Source organism: Eriocheir sinensis, chromosome 17 (genome assembly GCF_024679095.1).
Source record: "Eriocheir sinensis breed Jianghai 21 chromosome 17, ASM2467909v1, whole genome shotgun sequence".
In the NCBI taxonomy this organism is placed as follows: Eukaryota; Metazoa; Arthropoda; class Malacostraca; order Decapoda; family Varunidae; genus Eriocheir; species Eriocheir sinensis.
The window spans coordinates 5,853,159-5,875,248 of NC_066525.1; the positions used below are offsets into that span (position 1 = coordinate 5,853,159).

Here is a 22,090-nt window from a genome sequence, read left to right on the forward strand (position 1 = left end):
GAACGAAAGAACGAGAGAACGAAAGAACGAGAGAACGAAAGAACGAGAGAACGAAAGAACGAGAGAACGAAAAAACGAGAGAACGAAAAAACGAGAGAACGAAAAAACGAAGGAACGAGAGAACGAAAGAACGACAGAACGACCCATAGAACAGAATGAAAGATCTGAAGGTCTGAATCACAACTGCAAATGGGTAAACACAGAAAATAAAGTAAACGGCTTAATAAAGGCAATGAGAATCAAGAAATGGAACTGGCCAGGACCGTACAGTACCGTAAGGGATAAAAAGTCCCAAGGGAAGGCCATCCACCTGACGCTGCAATTAAATTAAGAAGGAATAAGTTTAAGGAACATTCACATCGGCTTTGAACACTTTGAGAGCCAATTTCACAGTCCAACATTTTTTTTTATTTTTTTTTTACAGCAAAGGCACACAAAAAAATAAAACAATGAAAAAAAGCCCGCTACTTACTGCTCCTAAAGATTACAGAGTGGCCAAAAGAGAGGTCAATTCCGAGAGGAGAGGTGTCTTGATACCCTGATGACCCTGTGGCTTTGTAATCTCCTAAACCAAACTATTCAATCTTCTACACTCCACAATGGTCGGTTTTCGATTCAACACCAGACACACAAGGGATTTCCCGTGTATGGTTTCCTCAAATTTCTTACTTAAACATGAACACCCAACACTACACAAGGAATTTTCAATGTTCTTGGTATTGGTTTGGAGGCTAACTAACCCATCATGGCGGACTGTGAAACTGGCCCTAAGACGCACGATACATAACGCTTGGGAGAGGAAGTTCATGTTTTGCAGTGTGGTAATGATACAGGCCGGCGGTGATGGTGCTTGTTTGGGTGTGCGCGTGTGTGTGTGTGTGTGTGTGTGCGCGGGGTGGAGTGGGGGTGGGGGGGGTAGATGCGTTTGTGATGTAGTACACAGAATACTTAACATCACACCGCTCCTTCCTCGACCCAGAACCCTCCCAGATTCCGCATTACCATCTGTTCTGAGGACCCGGCACCCTTCCCTTATTTGACCCTCCTTGATCTGACCCGTGCCTGTCCCCTTCACCACCTGCCTTGCCCTTCCTTGCCGCATGTGACCCTTTTGACCCCACGTTTGACCTCCCTCCTCGCACCAGCTGACCAATTAACCTCGTGATTTAAAGCTGACCTTCGTTCCCTTCCTTCCCTCCACCTCTTCCATATCCTCGTTTCTTGTTTCCATTTCCTCTCTATGTATCCTAACCATCTGTCTTCGCTCTTTACCCCTTTCCTGTACCATCTGTCCTGGCTCTCCGCATCACACGTGTCCATTTTTTTCCCTCCTTCCCTCCCCCTCCTACCCCCCACAACCACCTGTCTCCATTCCTTCCCTTCTCTAAACACCACCTGCCCACGTGCCTTTTCTCTCCCTTCACCAGCTGGTCAGATTCCTTCGCTATCCTGCCATCCGATTCTTTTCTGTTCGATGTTCGTTGCGCCAAATGTCTCTTCGTATACCACATACCTCCAAGCCTTCCACTGCCTTTCCTCCGCCATCTCATAACAGCCATTTCGTTTCTTTCTCTTTCCGTTGAATCTCCTGCTCCCACCTCTCCCTGAACCGTGTGTGTGTGTGTGTGTGTGTGTGTGTGTGTGTGTGTGTGTGTGTGTGTGTGTTGACCCATATTATCATTGCGTATCTTGAGCTCCACAGTCTTGGTTTAGGCTTACTTCCTACCAATGTGTTCTTCCAATGTCAGGTAATTCGTCTATTTTACCTATTTTTTTACTTAATTGTGTATGCAAATGCGTTTTTTGCCCTAAAATGTATTCTGTTAACAATACTTGCAATGTCATCCTTCATTTGGACATCAGGCCTACCGGCGCCATAAGAAGAAACGTGAAAAAACACCTTTCAATCGTGTGTGTGTGTGTGTGTGTGTGTGTGTGTGTGTGTGTGCGTGCGAGATCAGGCCGCACACACACACACACACACACACATACACACACACACACACACACACACACACACACACACACACGCACGCTACATTCCATACCAGCCAGCCAGCCAGCCCTCTCTCTTTCTCACGTTTCTCTTCGGGGCGAGGGGCATAAAGGAGGCATCGCCCGTGTCACGTAATCTACTCAGACGGCAACATCTCGACTGAGTGTTTATAATACTATGGGAATTGTAAAGTAGAGCCGAAGGGACAAGTTAAACACCGTCACTAAATTTGTTTTGGCTTAAAGAACGCCAGAATATTCCTTTGATTGTTAATGATTCTCCGGGAAATAGTAGGAACATGGCATATGGTATTCAAAGTGTTTCCCAGTTCTTTATCAGACTATTAGTAGAGGTTCGGTTGGAGGCAGCATCATGTGGGTTGTGTGGAGGCTGGGCGAGGCAAGGCGGGTCAGGAAGGAACCACCGGGGCCAGTGCTAGATGGGCATGCGATGAAGAGACACAACATCGGCTTATGGGAACACCAACCCTTCTCCGCCAGCCGAACCCTCCCCGCCTGCTGCACCTGTTGGCAACGTACATGCACCTTGTCCTGCCAGGTGTGTGCATGGCTAACAGGTGTGTAGGGGCGGTGTGGGGGCGTGTGTGCGGCCGGGATGTGACAGGTGGTGTGTGGGTCAGGAGTGTGTCGTGTACGCCAACGCACACCTGCTGCTTCAGGCACAAATCTAGACGCCTTCAAGGGTTGCCCAATGCTTCTCTCACAGCCATTTACTTACGTGAGGTTGTCTCCTCCTCATGCCACGCCCTCTGGAAGCAAGCACGTCCCCTGGAGCTCAGGCCGACGATTGGTTAGTTGTGAACGGAGAAGCACCGTCCGTCCCTACCGACACCACCACTTTCACTGTGCCCGACCCTCCGACATCCCGAGGGGGCAGAGGGAAGTGGGGGGTCAAGGTAGCGAGGGCCCAGGTGATATCCACACACGAACGCACGCTTATCTTGCATTGCCCTCACATACCCTCGTTTTTGGCCAAGGCGACGTCTTTTTTTTCCTGGTGGCGCTGACGTGTGTGTTCGCTGAAGAGGCTAAAGTCGATATCCTAAGACGCTTCCTCCTCTAACATCAACTGTTTTCAAAGGCCAAAAAGGAGGTCAACCGGGTTCTAATGGGTGTTTTTAAGGTTCATAGTGTAGATGAAGGGTCAAACTATCACCAAGGTCATAAGGGCACCCGTGAAAATACCCCAAAATCCTTCGCGTCGTATTCTTAAACATTTCAGTGTCCAAACTTACTTATATGACTTTCGTAGGAGTTTGGGGCATTTTCAGGGGTAGTTTCTTGACTCTGATGGTAGTTTGACCATTATTCTGTACCATAAGGCTAAAAAAACACTTATTAGAACCCGACTCATCTCCATTTCGGCCTTTGGAAATAGTTGATGCGGGAGGCTGGGTAACGCTGCACAGGCCAAGTTCTGAGGCGCTAGGGGACCCTCATATAGACGCACCACATGTTGAGTTGAACGGAAAGGGCCACTCGCTTGTGCTCTTCCTCATGAGTCAGTGGGTTACAGATAAGGAGGTGAATCCATCTATCCACTCGGCCCCCCCCCACCCCCCCTCCCCTCTGCTTCATTACGGCTTGCTAGTCCCACCCATTTTATTCAGCTATTCGCTCAAAAATCTTTCCCTCGATCATGCAGTTCAGGATAGTAATCACATTTCTTTAATATATCTTTTTTTTTCGTTTGATTCATCATGAAAGAACGTCAGTTTATTAATAATTGTTTGTTTAATTCATCATAAGGTTAGATACATCGACCGTGACTTTACATGAGGAAAATGTGTTTTATTTCCCAATGTTTACCTTGACCAAAACTGCATAAAATTAATAATCAATTTGGATATTATTGCCGTTTCATTGTTTATCTTTATTTGTATCATTATTCACAGGTCACAGCACTCGGCTCACAACCGAGAGAGCCCGGGTTCGATTCCCGGGCGGAGTGGAAAAACTTGGGCGGCTTTTCCGATACCCTACGCCCCTGTCCACCCAGCAGTGCATGGGTACCAGGTATTAATCGAGGAATGTGTCCCGTCTCCTGGGGTCTGTTCCCTTCTCCTATAATTCCTTCCCCCTCCTGTCTCTCTCCGGCATATGACCACAGATGTTGCGCCGACTAAAACGAAACTCTCCAACATTTCCACAGGTCACTACTGAACACAATGTCCAGCGGCGGAGGTCAGGAAGTCACACGCGGCGTAGCGGAGGCCATCCATTAACTTCTCTCAAGTGAGTTCACAAGTTCCAGTAGTGCTAATCACAGTTCAGAAAGGCCTTCACGCCGTCACGTGACTAATTGAAGGTGAGGTGCAATAAACGTAGGCTACTAAGAAACAAATGCTGTGTTATTAAGAGCAGAAGTTACAATGTTGCCAGAGGACACGTAACTAGTGAGGCGAGATCCGCAACACGTGAAACTCGAGCGGGCAATGTAACCGCCGTGTAGCCGCAGCGATGATTATCCAGCGAGCAGCAGTTCACTTCTTGCCCTTCCCATCTCCCCATTAGTCAGTTAAAAGTTATTCCAAGCGAGACAATTTACCAGCACGCAGAGCAATCAATCGGCAGCCAACCGTCGCTATCCTCGTCGTCAGCCAACGAGGGGAATATTAGTCGATTCACAGTTTGAGGTGTAGGTAATTCACTCCACTATATAGGCTCAAAGCTCTTTTAGTGTCGACATCTGCGGCACACCAGTTTTGGACAGTCACTTGTTGCTTGGTCGCTATTATTTTTTGTACAAGGTGGAAAAGTTACTTCTCCTAGGTGTTGGAACTGGAGATTATTTAGATTGTGATACTGGTGGGTTAGGTTTCTGAATCTCTGCCAGTTTAGCAACGATTTGAACATTGCCATTTATTGTCACTTTGTCTACACAATGGGTCTGTGACAGGTCAAATGAGATACAACTCTAAGGAACTGGAACCTTGAGAGGGGGTGTAGCAATTAGCTGAAATGGGACTCTCAGTCCTTGCATAAATTTTCATTGTTGTAGAAAGACACAATTCCAACACTAAACATTAGCACACTATGTAGTTGGTGGTGATGGGGGAAAAAAATTGAACATCTGCACCAGCAAGACTTTTATTTCTTAAGCATTCTTAAAGTAATATACTTGGCTGACTGTTTCTTTTTAATCATACAAGGCACTTTCAGACATATAAAAATATCTTATTTGCTTTTCACATTCTAATTAATATGTAAAAACCCTATACTTATTAACTGCTCCGATCTGGAAACTTTTCATTAGGTATTTTCATGTTACACACTAGATACCAGGCAGACTAGATGTTCAGAAGTTGAAACAATTATTCATTTCTTGAATTATGAAAAATAATGTATAAATGGTGGAGCAAATTTGTTTCAAACTATAACAACCTTATTATCTGGTATAAATGGACCCCCTAAGAAAAAATAAAAGTACATAGTACTGCTGCATCTACCAAATGGACAGCACAAATCTGTAGCATTATTTACCTACAATTGGCAAACATTGTAATAAAATTTTCATTAGCAATTAATACCAGTCCCAAAGAAAGTGGTAAGCAGGGCTCCTCCAAGCCTCCCTTTTCTTAAACACACTCCACTGCTGCTATCAGTGTGCTAGCACGAGTTGTAGCCTTAATTCCTGTTTGGACACCATCATTCTATTTCATTTCCGAAATGCATAATAGCTTGAAATTAAGTTATTAAACCAATGGCAGCAGCAACCCTCCCTAAAAAAGGATATAACTCTACTGCATAGTACAGTACACATTGCACATTTATATATATTCAGATATGACCTACTTGCTGGGTATCAGAAGTGATAAAAGAAAAGGTATCAACTTTGGAACTTTGAACGTTCTGACTGGCATTGCATGTTTACAAATAACATTTCTACTAATAATTAATGTTTTTTTTAATAATAATGCTTTCTTGAGAGCTACATATCAAAATTCTTAAACACTTCTTAGGCAGCAGTATACAAGAAAGAATTCAACACAACTGGTGATTATTTTGAACCCCACCAACAGATTTTGTGATTAAGATAAAAACTCAAATGCTTTACATGTATGCTTTATACAGCAGTTTTACCATACTTGTCAATGATGAAGTACAAAAAAATATCTAGATTCTTGAAGTGCTGTCCAATGTCACTGTTTTCAGTTGTTCGGAGTTTAATTTTTACTTCCAGTGAAAGAATCTTTCATATATTTATTGAATAAACTCACTGAATAACCTCAGGACCAGACATTGGTAGTTCGATGGACGTTTTCCGTTTAGCACACCCTTGGTATATACCTACTATTGGTACATTTAATATAAAGTTATATATATATATATAAACTTAGTTAAGCAAAGATTGCACAAATTAAATACTCATAACTACATTTGAGATCCATCACCACATAAAAGTACACTGATTGCAGCTATATATAGGTGTGTAGCTATTTGTAAACCATGGAAAACAGAATAGCACTGGACAATAATATCAATGGGCTACGGTGATACATGACAACACATAGTTCAACAGAACACTTTAAATCGTTAATGCTGAAATAGCAGCTGCTAGAGAGAACAACAGTAGCTCAAGAACCGAGAAGTTCAGTGCTAAAATGTGCAATTAAGAAGTGGGAATCCTTGAAGTGGATGTGATACTACAAAATCAGGCCAAAGATAATTCTCTTACATGACATAAGAATTAAAAGTGCAGGTATGTGTCATGTCATAAAAAATGGGTTAAAAGATGTAGCTCCTAATATACAGAAGGATGAGGTTAGGAACTATAGCCCCCTTCAACTAGATCTTGCCATAAACACATCAGGATGGTCACAAAGCCTTTTGGAGTCTCTATCCTCACATTTTTGTTAGTCATTTTTAATGTATATTTAGAATTAAGTATCCAATAACAAACTGATGTTTCACTTAAATAGGACTTCAATTTTAAAAGAGTGTCTTGGACACATATTTCATGTTATATACACTTCCTATTGCACCATCACATTCTCGATAAGCAGCGGACAACTCAGCCATGCGGCCACTAATTATGAAAGATCCTGACTTTTGCAGTGTGTTGGCATGTCTAGCTAGTTGCCTCTCAGCGTTACCATCAGTACCACAATTAGTTTTGTAGTTTTCAGTTTAGTTTATAGCTTATAGTTCTCATGGACACATTCTTTGCTGCTTACACAAGTGTTCTGAGCTACCATGTGAATATCTGAGGGTTTATTGTGTTATGAGATTCCATTTCTGTCGTATACAGGTAGAGTAAAGCCAAATTATGCCATGTGACCATTTTTTACAAAGGCTTTAGATTAAACTATTTTTGAGGAGTCTAGTTCCTGGCTCAACCTTTTATAAGATAGATCTACATCCCTCTGAGTTGCCTCTCGTGCTGCAGTGAAATAGCAAGCAATATATATTCTCAAAGCCTGTGTTTGAGGGCAGAAAAAACAAAAAAATAAAATAAATAAAAAGACCATTTTAGATAGCTATAAAACTAAAACTATAAAAGAGTAAAAACATTTAATGAAAGTATATAATGAAGATTCCCAAAGTATATAATGAAGATTCCCATAATTGATTTCCATTCATTATGACTCAATACATTATTTACTGAAAAATGATAATTCTAGTACTAAGAGATTATCCTTCATGCATTTATCTGTAAATTTCCCTCACATGATGAGCATGCAGATATTTGATCAAGCAACAAACGGAGTTAAGGTTCCTCCTAAAGATCCCTAATGAAGTGACTTCACAACATTACAGCATCTTGAAATTTTGGAAAGGTAATTTGGCTCTTTACTTTATTAGTATTCTACAATTAATATGGTAGATATAATTTTAAATATTTTTTTATCAACTTTCACACCAATACTGCTTCATATTAATACTTAGAATATTTAGGGACTAATGTCATGAATGAGACTAGCCTTAACTTAATAATAATTAAAGTTCCATTTGTCTATGACTGACTTACTCGTACATGGAAAAGGGAATGAAATTTCACTAATGCTACAAAGAAGTCTGTCTGCATATCTCGTTATGAATCCCTTAAAACTAGGATACTATAATATGAAAGCAATAACCACTGAATAAGGAATATTTGTTGATAACATATAAAGCAATTCCTAAAACAATAATATACTCAACTGGTTTACCTGGCCCTGCAAATTTAGTTACTCCTCAGTGTAATGTCCCGCTAGACCCTTGAGTATTCCTTATACCGGTGTTCCTTATTCCTTAAATTGACTTGACTACCTACCAATTAGATTCAAATGACTACAAAATTTTCACATTTGAGTATGTCAGGGCAAATATGTATAATTAATAAGTAATAACACAATAGTTACAAAATACCTCAAAGCTCTTAAGCCACCTGTTAAATTAACCGCTTAAAAATGGTAGTTGGTAAGAAATAATGAATAGCAGAATCATGGGTATGATGCCAAATTCATTCACATTTAAAATTTCTTTAATAACAATTACAGTTCTGGACTCAATATCTTGACTGTCATGTAAATTGCAATGCAATAAATTTTGATAAGCACTGATGTGATAACTGTAATAAAGTTCTGCCCCATACCTGCTTACCCCACTCCAAAGAGAGTAGGCTAACAGCACCTTTGATTGCATACCTATGTACAATGAGCTGACTTATTTTGAAGCATATTAAACCCTTGATATAACTAACTTTAACAGAGTGTACAAATATAACAAACCCTTTAAGTCTATTGAAATGTATTTCATAAAGCAAACTCTGCTCAGATAAAGCACCTGACCATTCCTGTCTGGCCATGTCATGTGCTATGTGAGTCCCGCATCTCGGATAAGGACTGGCAGTAGGCTATCGGGACAAGTGCCATGTCATTCTAAAATTTTTATGGAGCAATAATTATCACCGACTACATAAAGAAAAAGAAAATGCAGAGCGAGTGAAGCATATTCCTGCAGTTACATAATTTTGTGTATGTGCACACAGTGATGTAACAGACTTTTCTTCAATTAGGGTTCAAATGATCCTGCTAAGCAAGTCGTCCAAAACCTCTTGATATAAGGACCTAACAAAAAATAGTACTAGAGAAATGATAGTGATGGTTATAATAATAATAATCATCCAAGAGTAGTACTCCAGTCAGCAGAAGGTGGGAAACAAATGGACACAGTTCCATTGCCCTTTGCATATGCTCGATGTACTTTTCATATTGACAGATTGCCAAGTTTTGTAGCAACAGCAAAACAGTGTTGTAGTCTGTTAAGTGCTTCTAGTTTCAAAACTAAGTAATCATTTATTTAACTTTTACATAGTAAAAATCCAGTAATCCAGTCACTTATAGTTCAGTAAGCCCAGCTATTCATTTATTTGGCCCAGCCAGAAATAATCAAGCCCCTTCTGATGCTCCAGTTGTTCCCTTAAGTGGATGGTGGAGCTGGATCGAAAGTTAAAACTAAGCACGCTCCCCTCACCTTCCTTCTCCCCACCCCTGCCCAGTACCCGATCATAGGCACGAGGCACACCCCACTTGAACCACCTATCCTTCCCTATCCACCCAACCTCCCCGACACACGCACTTAGAGCAAGATACCAGACACTCCACTCAAGACAGTACAGGATACCCATGCTTGTCTGACAGGGTTGCATTCCATAGAAAGTGATTAACTGACAAAATTGTCAAATAAAAAACCTATTTTTTTCCCATAGGAAAAAAGGACAGTTTTCTTGTATGCTTTTGGGAAGCTTATGGCAGGCCCACGGTCCTTAAATATACAAACAGCCGGTAATCACTAGAAGGGCGGGGTGAAGTCAAGTGAGTGAAGGGTAGTAAAGTGCGATGTCCAGTAAAACAAATTTTCGTTGTGTGAACATTCATAAAGAGGTTTACCTGTATTTGGCATCTCATGTGGCCTGCACAGCCACCCATAATTTTCTGCACCTTTTAATTTTATTTTGGGATGATTCGTAAAATGAGTCATAAATTTACTTTCCTTGAATCATGCATCACTTGTATAACAAATGCTTATGTAGCAGAACCCTCCTGTTGTGGATAGATTTTCTGTAAGGCAGGAGCTGCATTCCTCTTTGGTCCATTTGTGAGTGGACTTCATGCATGACTTAAGTTTGAGCTGATGGAGGTGGATGAGATACTAGTGACCTCATTCTGCTGGGACAGATACTGACCATCTCCCTTATATTAACCATCTATGGTGACATATGTAAGTCTTCTGCTATAATGAATTTTCAGATATTGTGTTCCCACCATTCACTTTGCTGTATCAAGGGTTTTATGCATACAGCTAGCCTGACATAGTCAGTTAAAAAGATTTATTGCTGTCACTTCTCATCCCTTTTGTCAACTTCTACTTTGTAACACTGGTAGGTGTGTGCCCTTTAATTTAAGGCAGACCTCAACAGGTGGTGACAGCACAAACCAGTGTTTGGAAATATTGTATCAGCACTCTCTCTTGTCATGAAGAATCTTATGCCACAAATCATGTTTAATATAAAAGATAATCAACCATACCTAACTGATGAAGGCACTACCTGAAGCATTCTGTAGACATTAAAGTACCAATACTGCACTAAGTACTTAAAGCACATCAATGGAAAAAAGATAAGAAAATCTAGTAGCTGCAGGTTAAATCTAACAGTATATGTAGATTTCCAAAAATGCATAATAAAATGTCCTTTAAATTATTAAAAATACCATGCAGCACTATGAAGCAGGTGATGCTGGCGGGGGTGCCGCTGCCAGGGCGGCTTGTAGCCGTGCCACAATCTCGGGTTCCAAGCTCTGCATCAAGGAATTAAACTGTTCAGAGAAATCCTGACTTGCACTGCCGACCAATTCTTGAATCAACTTGTTGGTTTCTGCAAGAGAATTCAAAAGTTTTATCATTAATGAAACTACAATCAATCCAATAGCCATTAGGAGTTCAACTAACATGGTATGTGTGTGCGTGTTTCATGCTATGGCACTATGCATAAACCAGCTGACGATACATATCTATAATGTCAAGTTCTGAGTGTTGGTTTCAGCAAAATCCTAAATAAAAATATATATTCTAGGTGGGCAAAAGTGTCTGACTGATGTTGCAATGGAAGCTGGAAGGACAGTCAGGAGTCCTGGTCAACTGTTACTCTACTGGAACAGTGGTAGGTTGCCAAGGTCACTGTTTTCCTAGGCGTTTTGGGTATTTCTGAAGAGATTCGGTAAGATGTACCTAGGCACAGTTTCTACATAAAAAAAGTGTCCTGTTGAGCTATAATGAAAGTCCACAAGTAACTGGATATTTTTTTGTCATGTTGAGCTATTATTAACCCGGTAGCAGCGACGGGACAAATTTGTGCGATATAAACACCCCAAAATAGATGATACCTAATCTGCAGATTATCACAAATGCTTTGATATATATAATGAAATGGTTTGTGTGAGGGGTGATTTTTTTCTCATTTTTCTCGCTTGGAGGGACCATTAAGAAACATGATCCCCGCTGCTACCGGGTGAAAGAAAGTCCACAAGCTACTCCAGCAATAACTTTGCACACTTCCTAACCACACCATATCCATAGTGATGAATTGACTTGTCCTCAGAGAACCCATTTCATTCTTTCAGAGGGGTGTGGATGTGCCACCTGCCCACTGAACCAGGCTGTGGCTTAACCTTCGGAGGGCTCTATGTTTGGGCTCCTAGGATGTCCTGAGCCTCTTGGAGAGAATGAGCTCAGAAGGCTGAAGGTGGATGTAGTGGGACACTGAGACAAGGAGGCCTGGCAGTGGCAAGATCAGTAGTAGAGGATTACCTTCTACTGGTCTAGCATGAGCAATGTTACCCTTCTTAGGGGGAATAGCTTATAGATATCTATGACCAACTGCATCCAGTTGAGGAGTCTATAATGCAAGTGAAGCTGAAGCACACCTTGAGCCTCATGTCTTGTTGCAATGTACATTCTAGTGGAGATGTGTGAAACTTTAGACCATATCAGACCAGTGCCCTCTTTGGGACATTTTCATTATCTTGATTGTCAATGCCAGTAGTATATTTAAAGATAGAGTTGGGTATGAGTTATGAATCTGCCCCCATGGCTACGGTACCAGGATGCAAACAGCTCGCTCCTGAATTTTATAAGTTCCAAAGGTTGAGAATTGTATGTTCCTAGTATCAGAGAACAAAGCTACATTGCATGAGAGTGAGCATTGGTTGAAGGAAAGGCCATGCAAGATCTCTGTACTGTTCCAAATCTCTCGTTCTCTCACAGTGCCCCACAGGATGTGTCCCCACAATATGTTGACAAACCCTACAGACACATGTACCCCCAGCCACATAAGTATTCTCTCTCCACACCACAGCTCACAGGGCCCCACATACACATATGGGACTACCCCACCTCTCTGTCCTTGTCGAGAGAGGAGGGTCATCTCCCCCTCCCCATGGGAGACTCTTGAGATATCTCTTCCATGAGATCTCTAGTCAGACAAGGTCCTATCTTGGCTCTGATTCCCAGCAAGCCTGGCACTATGATTCTCCCCAATATTCTCCAGTGACTCCCGTAAGCTTTCATAACATATATGTTTGAACAACAAAAGAACTTACTTTCATCTGCTTGCTTAGTAGAGTACACAAGGGCAGCCAGACGCAGGACAGGGACCAAGTTCTGAGCAAGAATTGAGTGCTGTCCGCGATACAACTTCAGGAAACACTCAAAGACAGTTGAATTTTCTTCAAAGTCTTCTCGCAATGGTAAACATCCAAGAACAACGGGAAACACCTGGAGGTTGGAACTTTGCATTAGAACAAATCCATTACATTAATATGAAGAGCATATTTGTTGTAGTCTATTACACTAATATCTATTTCTTATCAATCTTGATCAAGAAAACAAATGTTCCTATGTGAGTGAGTGTATAGATGCATAGGCACAAGAGGGTTGTTACAAAGTTTATATTATAATCAAATATTGTGATGAAATCCTGTGCCAGACATACCTGCTCCAAAGGCACATTAGTTGGATTTGCAGTAATGAGTCTGGAAACTGCTCCACAAATATTGTCCAAGGCACGGGGAAAGGATTCCTTACTGAGGGCTCTTGACAACACGGCTAAGATGGCATTGTAATGGCTCAGGATGGCCTCTCCTCCTGCAGGAATAAAGGTTTTTCATAAAGTGAAAATTTAGATAAAAAAATAACTATTGGCAACAGTCTCCCAATGAGTCTTCAAACAACTGTGATGAATAGACGAAAAACTGTCAATGTTCTAAAAGTCAAAAATATGTCCAGACTTTCAATTTATGTTGTAGAATTTAGGACAAATGGAATGTTCAAAATCCAGTGAGGATTCAGTTCACTAGCTTGAGAATAAGGAGGATGAATATGGAGGCAGGACAATATGAGCATGACTTGTATTCTGTAAACTACAAACAGGTAAATTAAATAAATACATCCCTACACAACAAATGAACCTTCCAGTAAAGAGCAGAGAGAGAGCTCACCATGCTGACCAAGGACTCCAAGGCCGTAAATGGCATTGGAGCGAACTTCATCATCCTCGTCACAAGCCCCCTGCATGAACAGTGGCAGCAGCTGAGGCACAAACTGGCCACTGACAGTCCCCAGAGCCTCGACAGACTCTGCCAGTGTTCCCAAGCTGAAGGAACGCTCGGCAATGCTGCAACTCGTTTTCTGTAAAGTTTCAAAACTTTCAGCTAAAATTTTTAAAGATGTAAAGAGCACCAATATCAAGTGGGGGAATAAATGTTAATGATTATTCAGTTTACAATAAAACCTAAATACTGTTAACCAAGGTTTTACTGTTGTCATGAAATTATGATAGGTCTTATCAAAGCTACGAGTACCATAAGTATTCAGTAGAAATTAACCTTAAAGCTCTAACAAACAAGCTTTGCAATTATATAATTTCAAAGATATTAATTAAAAAATTAAAATAACCCGGTTCCACCATGTCACCCCATTGTTTTTCTAAACAAGTACAGTCCCTGCAGCATGGGGAGAAAAACATTCTGCATGTGGCCACATTATTATTTGTATGTGAATACATACCGTTTTATTTGCAAAAAGTGGAAGGAGCTGAGCAAACTGAGTGGCAAACTCTGTCTGGTTCATTGCTTTCCCTAAGCTTGGAACGACTTCCCCGGCATACTCAATCAGCATCTCATCATGTTCAGCTTCACCTTCATCTTCACTTCCAGCCTCATCTGCCATATCTTGACACATAGTCTGATAGAAGAAAACAAAATTTAAGATTTCGATAAATAAGAGGAATGAAATGCTAGATCTGCAGTCAAGCAAGTAAATATCATTCTTCTTTTGATTGTGAAACTGGAATTAAGAAAATTTTTATATTATTACCTGTATAAAAAATTCCATACACCTATTGTGTCTGTAGCTTTTACACCCTATATACAAACATTTTCATATAACCATGTATGGTTAATTGTCATAAATATCATGATATGTGAATTTTACATAAGAACTAACTAATTAGATTGTAATACATTTCAAAAGAACATACCTTCTTTTGCATGACATCTTTGACACAGTTGATGATAGCTTCCAGGTGGCCTTGAGGCACAAGCACTGGAGCGCCCACCTCCTTCAGCACCTCAGCGTAGGCTTCTAAACAGGCCATTACAACTGACCGCTCTTCATCTGTGCGAATCAACTCGGACAGCTTGGGAATAAATACTTGTATCCATTTCTTGAAACCTGAAAAACAAGATGCTGCCTTAAAACATTCCAGAGGGAAATATGAATCTGATATGAAATTAACTATAGCCTAATAATTTTGGATATCTCTGTAAGCCACATCCATGTCCTCAGCGCCATGAATTATAAACTTATTGTACAGCGGTCTTTGAGGCCATACTAACGCCTTTCCACGTGATGCAGCAATGCTCTAAGATTTGTAGATCTGATCAAATTTGACTCACCTTCAGCAGCCTCAGGAGCAGAACTCTTGGAAAGACTGATCACAAATTGAGCCATAGCACCAACAGCAGCTTGTCTAACATCCTCATTAGGGTAGTTGAGCATTTTGTAAACTTCCTCTCCACTCTTATCCATGTAGGGCAGAAAAGCATCCCTGAAACAAGTTTATCTTTAGTCCTCTTGCGAGTAAAAGTACGGAAATAATCATACAGTGGACTCTCTCTACTAGCGACTTCAGTAATGATGTTTTTTGACTATAGGAGCAAGTTGGAATAGATACCCAATTTTCTGCAATAAGGTTTGGATTTACTCAAATAATGGATATATACTACATGGATATTGTTGAAGCACATCAGTAGTAATGATTAGTTGCCACAATCCTACTATTACAACACCTAATTACTTTTCTTGTCTCAGTGAATCTCTTCTCTTACTCCTTTTCAAGTGCTGCATCATATTGTGTTCATCTTTTTGACCACTCCACCATGTGACAAACTCTCTAATTTTGCAATCTTTTCATCAGTGTATAAACAGAAAAGTCTGTGTATCTCTCTTGATCCAATTTTCTATATGACCTACACTAGTCTTGCACTATTCCACCTAGGTAATAACCTTTATTGACATGTCTGACACTCACCCGCAATGCAAAGACAACTCTCGGAGGGCAACACAGGTGTCTTCTTTCTCCTCCAAGAAGGCATTTTCAACAGAATATCCCGCTACATCTTCATCTTCAGTTTCTTCGTTGGCTAGTAAGTCCACTTCTCCATCTTCCTCCTCCTCTGATTCACTTAATCCTTCAATGGTGGTTGGTAGGCCTCCTTCATCATCTTTGAAGTGGGTCTGTTGGATAAATACACTTGTTTTAGTTTTCAAAAATAATACACCATAGAGAGGGGTATTTTTGACTTGGTGGGGAATTCTGACTATCAAGAGAAATTTTTTTGCTGCAGTTTACCATCAAAACATTCCAGCAACTTACTACAACTCCATCAGTGCTTCTTAGAGACAGCATCATGCGCTCCATGATCTTCGGAAGGTGCATTGCCATGTCCCCTTTCATGACAGATGCTAGAGATGCAAACAACAAGTAGCATGTCTTGCGAACATCTGGGTCATCCTTACGTTCCATGAGCCCCAACCCTAAGCTCACACAGTCTGGTGCATAGACTAGAAAATTCTCAACACCCATGCATCTGGCCAACTGACCGAGTGTATCTGGAAAAAAATATGAAGTGCTTTCATCTCCATTAGCCAAAGTAGCATGCTCACACAAAACTTTAAGAAAATTAATGACTCATATCCAATCTAAAAGGCCAAAGGTGGGTCAGAATTAGTTTCTGTATGTGCAATGTATTGAATTTTATGGCCAACGATGGGGCTAGTAATGTGGATAATAAATGTGTTACCTAATGACTGGACCTGAAGGCTCATGGTTTCATCAGCTTGGTCAACTGTGAGATAACCTTTGAGCATCTCCACTATTTGTTGGAAGTACGGCGACATGTGTTCCTTGGCAGCATTAGCTGTAAAATCAATAAAAATTAATAAAAACTTTTATACACACACACACACACATTGCATTGAGCTATGGAATGGACTGGAGGAGGAGGTGGTTTGTGCAAGAAACATTCATGATTTGAAGGAAAAGTTGGATAAGAGGATATGGAGATGGGACAGCGCGAGCGTAGCTCTTTTCCCGTATGTCATGACTAGGTAAATACAACTAGGTAAACACACACACACACACACAAAAAAAAAAAAAAAAAAAAAAAAAAAAAAAAAAAAGTGGAAGCAAATTGGCACAAATCTTATTTTCACTATGTTGTGGGGCTTTTGATCTTTGCTTTCATTTCCTCTATACTTCTTTGATTGCTCCGTTTCACCTCCATTAGCAAAACTGTACTTACCAGTGGCCCCTATGGCACTGATGGACAGCTCCTTCATGTGCACTGAGGTGGGAGCTGCCAACACAGCAAAGAGGCGTTCCATGAGGGCCGGCAGGTGAGGCAAAAGCTCCCCTTCTAGGTTCTCACAAAACACTTCTAGAGCATAAAACATACGGTCTACACCGGGCGGGTCACTCCCTCCATTGCCCACAACCACACAAATCTGTAAAGATGACATTCAAAATACCACATGTTATAGTTAGCATTCTAACATTCTTCCTGTTTTCTCCAAAGACTTCACAGCACATCACAGCAGAAGTAAAAATCCATCAGCATTCCACCTACCTGAGTTAAGTAGTCAAAAAGAACAGGAAGCAATTCAGCATGATACTTGCTGATGTCAGGCTGCAGGTGCTCGGCAAACTGACCCAAGGCAAACAATGCACTATTACGCACCAACTGTAACACAATGGTTAGGGTTAAAAATAAATGGCAGTATGAATCTTAAATATTAATTAACAACAAAAGTCTAAGTATAATCAATGCCCAGCTTAAGAAATATCAGCAATGATGGCCTATGATGACAACCTCATTGGTCACCACTGGTTCAACTTACTTGGTTCTCACTGGTGATGCCATGACAGATGCACTGCAGGAGAGGGTGGAGGTGTTTGTGACGCAGGGTGTCAGCACAGCCCTCTGCCACCATGGCCAGAGCTAAATAGGCTCCCTTCACCTTGAAAGTATGGAAGCAAAATATTTTACTTTTAAAATATCAAGAACCCTTTAAATGAGGTCTATATATTACATTTGTAGGTCTGATATTATTCACATTCACAGAAACTCTTCTTCAATTCTGTCACACAATGGTATGCTGAACACTCCTCATTGCTATCAACTTGCCTAATTCTATCTGACAAGTGGCTACTGGCAGCTACTAAGGCTAATGCAGAGACCTGGGCCATGACACGGACTGGCAAAAATATGACACATTTAAATCAGCATGAAAACAGAACATAGAATAGCAACTAAAACAGCAACTACAAATAATAAATGTATAAAAAAGACTGCTAAATTAAACTCACTGGTGACAGTCAACGTGCCCCCTGTTATTCATATGCTTCTGTTAGTCTAATCTAGCATGATAGACTTTTACCTGGTGAGGGTTCCCACTCTTAAGGGCTGGTTCAACATGGCTCATCAAGCAAGGCAGCAGCTTGTCCGGAGGCAGGTGGAGAGCACAGGCGTCCAGAGTCTGGGCAGCAGCATGCACAGGGCTGCCACCCTCTCCTTCTTCTCCCCCAAAGAAACCAAGACATGAATCATCTTCACTCTCACTGCATGCCACACCAAACATGACAGTTACCAGAGGTGCCACCAGCTTGTTCTTCAGTATATACTGTAAAAAAGATGAATAAAATAATATACCCTACCTTTCACTAAGTTTAAAACTTTAAACAAAATTTAAACCATTGTATTCATTCTAGAACTATGCTCTCCATATCTTCAAAATACTAAACGAGTAATTTTCCTTCAACAAAACAGGTTTTCCCTGAATCTGAATATTTACCAACATCCACATTTCTATAATTTTTAACAATTCCGAGCATTTTCTTCTCAGAGTTCTTGGGAATTTTGTAATCCTAGCCACACTTATTATGTTCTTGAAAGCTTCCAACTACAGTTTGATATTTCTTGCACACCCTACATAAGTAAGAAATTATAGGGAAGACTTTCTCACCTTTTTCTTGAGTCTCGTGATGTAACCGAGGAAGGTGATGGTCTTTACTCTCACACTCTCTCCCAGATTCTTGTCTCCGCTAATATCCAGGCACAGTTGAATGACTGGTCGCAGATGAGGCACCAGTAGGGCAACCTAAGGGAAGGAGAGCATCAACATAATTAGTAACATTGTCATTAAGGTTATTTTTAAAATTGAAGTCAGATGAAGGTGGGGAGATCGTGAAATTCTAAAATCAAAGTGGTTACATTAGAAATTTTTATCTATTATTCATGCATGGTACAGGAGTAAGGGATGGGGAAAAAATATTAAGAACGTTCAATCGAAAAATAATAAGATTAATACATGTTATATTTTTATATTACAGCTTGTGTAATTATTAAATACTGTAAAATTGTACTGTATTATCCTAGCATTGGGTAGCAAAGACCATATACTAGTACTACACCATTACTAATCTGCAATACTCTTTGTGAACTTGAGCAAGTGTATGCACCCAACTAATGATACAAAACATATTAGGGAATCTAAGTTTATATACCTTCTCTGTAGGCATCTTAGAATTTAGTTAACCTTTCCTTACCTCACACTCTGCCAAGACATCAAACAGCTCCATGGATTCAGCTGCCTGGTCCTCCTCCTGACTTAACATTGCCTTGATGGCCACCAGTACCTTGGGAAGCAGTGCCTGGAACTCACTCTGTAAACAAAAGAATCTGAATTACTCTTTTCCCACTGAAAATCCAAAAATCCTCCTGCACAGCAATGTGAGGAAAATTCGAAATAAAATTCCCTTATGCTAACCACAAATAACTGTATAAAAGTCACTTTCATGTAAAAGTTGACATCACCATTCCCCTAACCCCCAATATTCTAATATCATTAAAAAATAGCACACTAGTTATTCACACCAATTAACTCACCATATTATCTTGCCCAACGAGAGGAGCAAAGTTGGTAAGAGCCTGGATCGTATGGAAAGCAGCAGGGGATGTTGTGTCCTCTAGGGTAGCTGAAAACAGGAGTAGTAGGTGACGCAGGTGAGGCAGCAGCTGGTCCCCAGCTACACTGCTCACAACACTCACCACGTACACACCAAGCTGGGGAAAACAAGAGGGTAAGTTTTTCTACTCCAAAATTCTACAAAAGATCAACTGCTTAAAAAAAGAAACATATCATGCTTCTCAGGAACAAAAGCATGGGTCTAAAATTTATGAAGTAATAATAACGTTTCCACATCTCGCATTAGCCTTATTATATATGCTACTACTAGTGAATAAAGCGATGTAACATTTAATGAAGAGAAAGGTACCATTCCTTCCAATCATACTATCTGAAATGCATTTTACATGTTGAAAATAGTAAACAAAACAAAATAATTACCTGTCTTTCCTGAGTATTCTGGGACTGAATCATTTGTTCTATAAACTGCAAAAGTGCAGGCCAGTTTCCTGAACTAAGTTCATGGCGGGCAATGACACCAACAAACTGAGCGATGGCATTTCGCACACTGCTCTCAGGTTCCCTCATCAAGGCTTGCAGCACTCCTTCTTTGATTCTGAAAAATTTAAAAATATCAAACCTTTTTCTAAAAAGCAACATATGATAGCTACAACTTATAAATCAAATCATGTCATGGGAAAATGGTCAATAAAATGCTGTCTTTGCACAATGAAAAAATGAAAGATTTATGTGGGCTCTGAAATTATATCAGATGTTTTCTCCAGTGTGTTGACGTACTGATAGAATACATTTTTAGCAAAATGCATATTGTAAGGGATAATGCTAACTAATATACGCTTTAACTTACCCATTCTTAACGTCAGCCTCTAACTTCACCCAGTGTCTGCTCTTGCCAAGCCGCTTCCGAAGAATGACTGCTGCATACTGTCTGACTTGTGGGGCAGTGGACGTGCCCATCACCTGACACAACTCCCCAACAACACCAGGCGTCTTCAACACATCTCCCAGTTCCTTTGTTCCCTGGAGGAGTAGCCAAAGTGAATTGCAGTTATAAAGAACTAATGTATTAAATGTATAAATAAGATGTTCCATGGGGGAATGCTGAACATGCCAAATTAAAAAATGGAGGTAGAGAGGGTGCTGTGACCTTAAAAAAAAAAAAAAAAAAAAAAAAAAAAAAAAAAAAAGTTTTGTCCTGTTCAGTTTGCCATAATTTTACAAAGTACTGTTCATACACAGTAGTTTTGGTTTGATTTGTGGCATACTGTTTGTACCATACTTCCAAACATAAATAAGCAGTTTGATCCTACATTATTACCACCAAATTCATGCATAACTTTCAAAGTGACCATAACTTGCAGTTTTGCATATTTGATAAATTAAGTTACTATAAATATTTAAAACTTCCAACCTACCACCTGTTCCTTACTTTCATAGACAACAGTGTACAATCTATTTAACGTAGACAGGTAAAAGGACGTGGAATGGAGTAGCTTTGTCAGTAAAAGATATTATTAACTTGTATTTCTCTCTTAGTGAAAAGACAAAAATGTTGAATCATTGTGGATAAACATTGTAAATGCTGTTGTTACTGAAAACAGTATTTCTGTGCTGACAACCTGCCTGGTCAAACTCTTTGACCTTTGCCTTTCAAAATTTTTTTTTCTCCTACTGGCCACAGGCTTAAATCAACTTGTGTCAAAGATAAAAAATAAAATAACTTTAATCAAGCTACTTGGTAAGTAACTACACTGCATTGACTAATATTACGAAATGACCAGTAAAGAGCAGCAGGCTTAAATGACACCCTCAAGAATATCCACCACTGGACAATGGCAGGGCAGGGCAGACCAACAGCTGATGGCCATGACAGCTTAGGGAGAATATCATGTTTTGCAGGCCTGCCGGTCACTTGACACACACCAACACAACGGTGTTGGTGTGAGGCTGTGGGCATGGGGCGCCTGCTCCTGGTGACGGGGGAGGCCGAGCAGGAGGCATCCCGCCGCGGCTGGCACACCTAGCAACAGGGGCCTCCCAGCACATGCTTCAGCCATGACACTAGTATACAACTTAAATACATGTGACAGGCTTCCAGTTATCCCGGCATAGTGAGCAATGAGCCAGGCACGACAGGGACATGCACTGTGTGGTGTTGTCCCTGGGGGTGTGGTGGCGGGGCCGCGCCTACACCCCGTCACTGCATATGTTGGGGCCACCCGGGCACCAATACCCTCCCCCGGATACCTGTCACGTCTCGCTGTTGTTGCACGTTCACCAAGGCACTCACTTCTTGAATGACAGCGTTGTCTGCCACCAGGAGCTTGTTGAGTATCTCCTCGAGCTTCGGAGCCATGGTGGCGGCGGGGCTGGCGGCCATGTGGGGCCAGGCCAGCCCCGCCCCGCATCTCATACTCTTTCAAAAAGCGAAAAAGGGTTGATGAAGGCATTTTATGGGGTGGAAAAGCACAGATAAAAATGCTCGCATCAATTCGAACCTTAACATTTCCATACCTTGAAGATTTATTATTTATTTGATAATGAC

At 40.8% G+C, this 22,090-nt stretch overlaps 2 protein-coding genes and 1 long non-coding RNA gene across 6 annotated transcripts in view; 1 reads left to right on the top strand and 2 right to left on the bottom strand.

The window, feature by feature from the left end:
- LOC126999856 (nascent polypeptide-associated complex subunit alpha, muscle-specific form-like) overlaps positions 1-2,887 on the bottom strand; it is an 85,021-nt gene extending 82,134 nt beyond the window's left edge. Inside the window, exon 1 of one of the 3 annotated variants that reach the window (XM_050862922.1) lies at positions 2,735-2,887. The gene's annotated coding sequence lies outside the window, so the exon portion shown is untranslated. The remainder of the gene's footprint in view (positions 1-2,734) is intronic. The other 2 variants (XM_050862926.1, XM_050862929.1) reach the window with 2 other exon arrangements.
- Positions 1-12,065, top strand: part of LOC126999859 (uncharacterized) — an 84,277-nt gene extending 72,212 nt beyond the window's left edge. For both annotated transcript variants that reach the window (XR_007753639.1, XR_007753640.1), the window contains exons 3-6: positions 4,169-4,251; positions 10,720-10,953; positions 11,075-11,161; positions 11,622-12,065. This is a non-coding gene — a long non-coding RNA (uncharacterized LOC126999859). The remainder of the gene's footprint in view (positions 1-4,168; positions 4,252-10,719; positions 10,954-11,074; positions 11,162-11,621) is intronic.
- On the bottom strand, positions 5,091-21,969 carry LOC126999853 (importin-4-like). The gene is made up of 20 exons (XM_050862916.1): positions 21,836-21,969; positions 20,393-20,565; positions 19,966-20,140; positions 19,506-19,682; positions 19,166-19,282; positions 18,583-18,717; positions 17,998-18,240; positions 17,458-17,577; positions 17,187-17,300; positions 16,863-17,064; positions 16,362-16,478; positions 15,935-16,170; positions 15,590-15,795; positions 14,955-15,106; positions 14,537-14,730; positions 14,065-14,241; positions 13,497-13,686; positions 12,992-13,143; positions 12,600-12,774; positions 5,091-10,876 (listed from the first exon to the last, which is right to left on the bottom strand). Exons 1-20 carry the CDS (start codon positions 21,956-21,958, stop codon positions 10,722-10,724), a joined length of 3,333 nt encoding a protein of 1,110 aa, XP_050718873.1. The 5' UTR covers positions 21,959-21,969; the 3' UTR covers positions 5,091-10,721.
- Between the last annotated feature and the right edge of the window lie 121 nt (positions 21,970-22,090).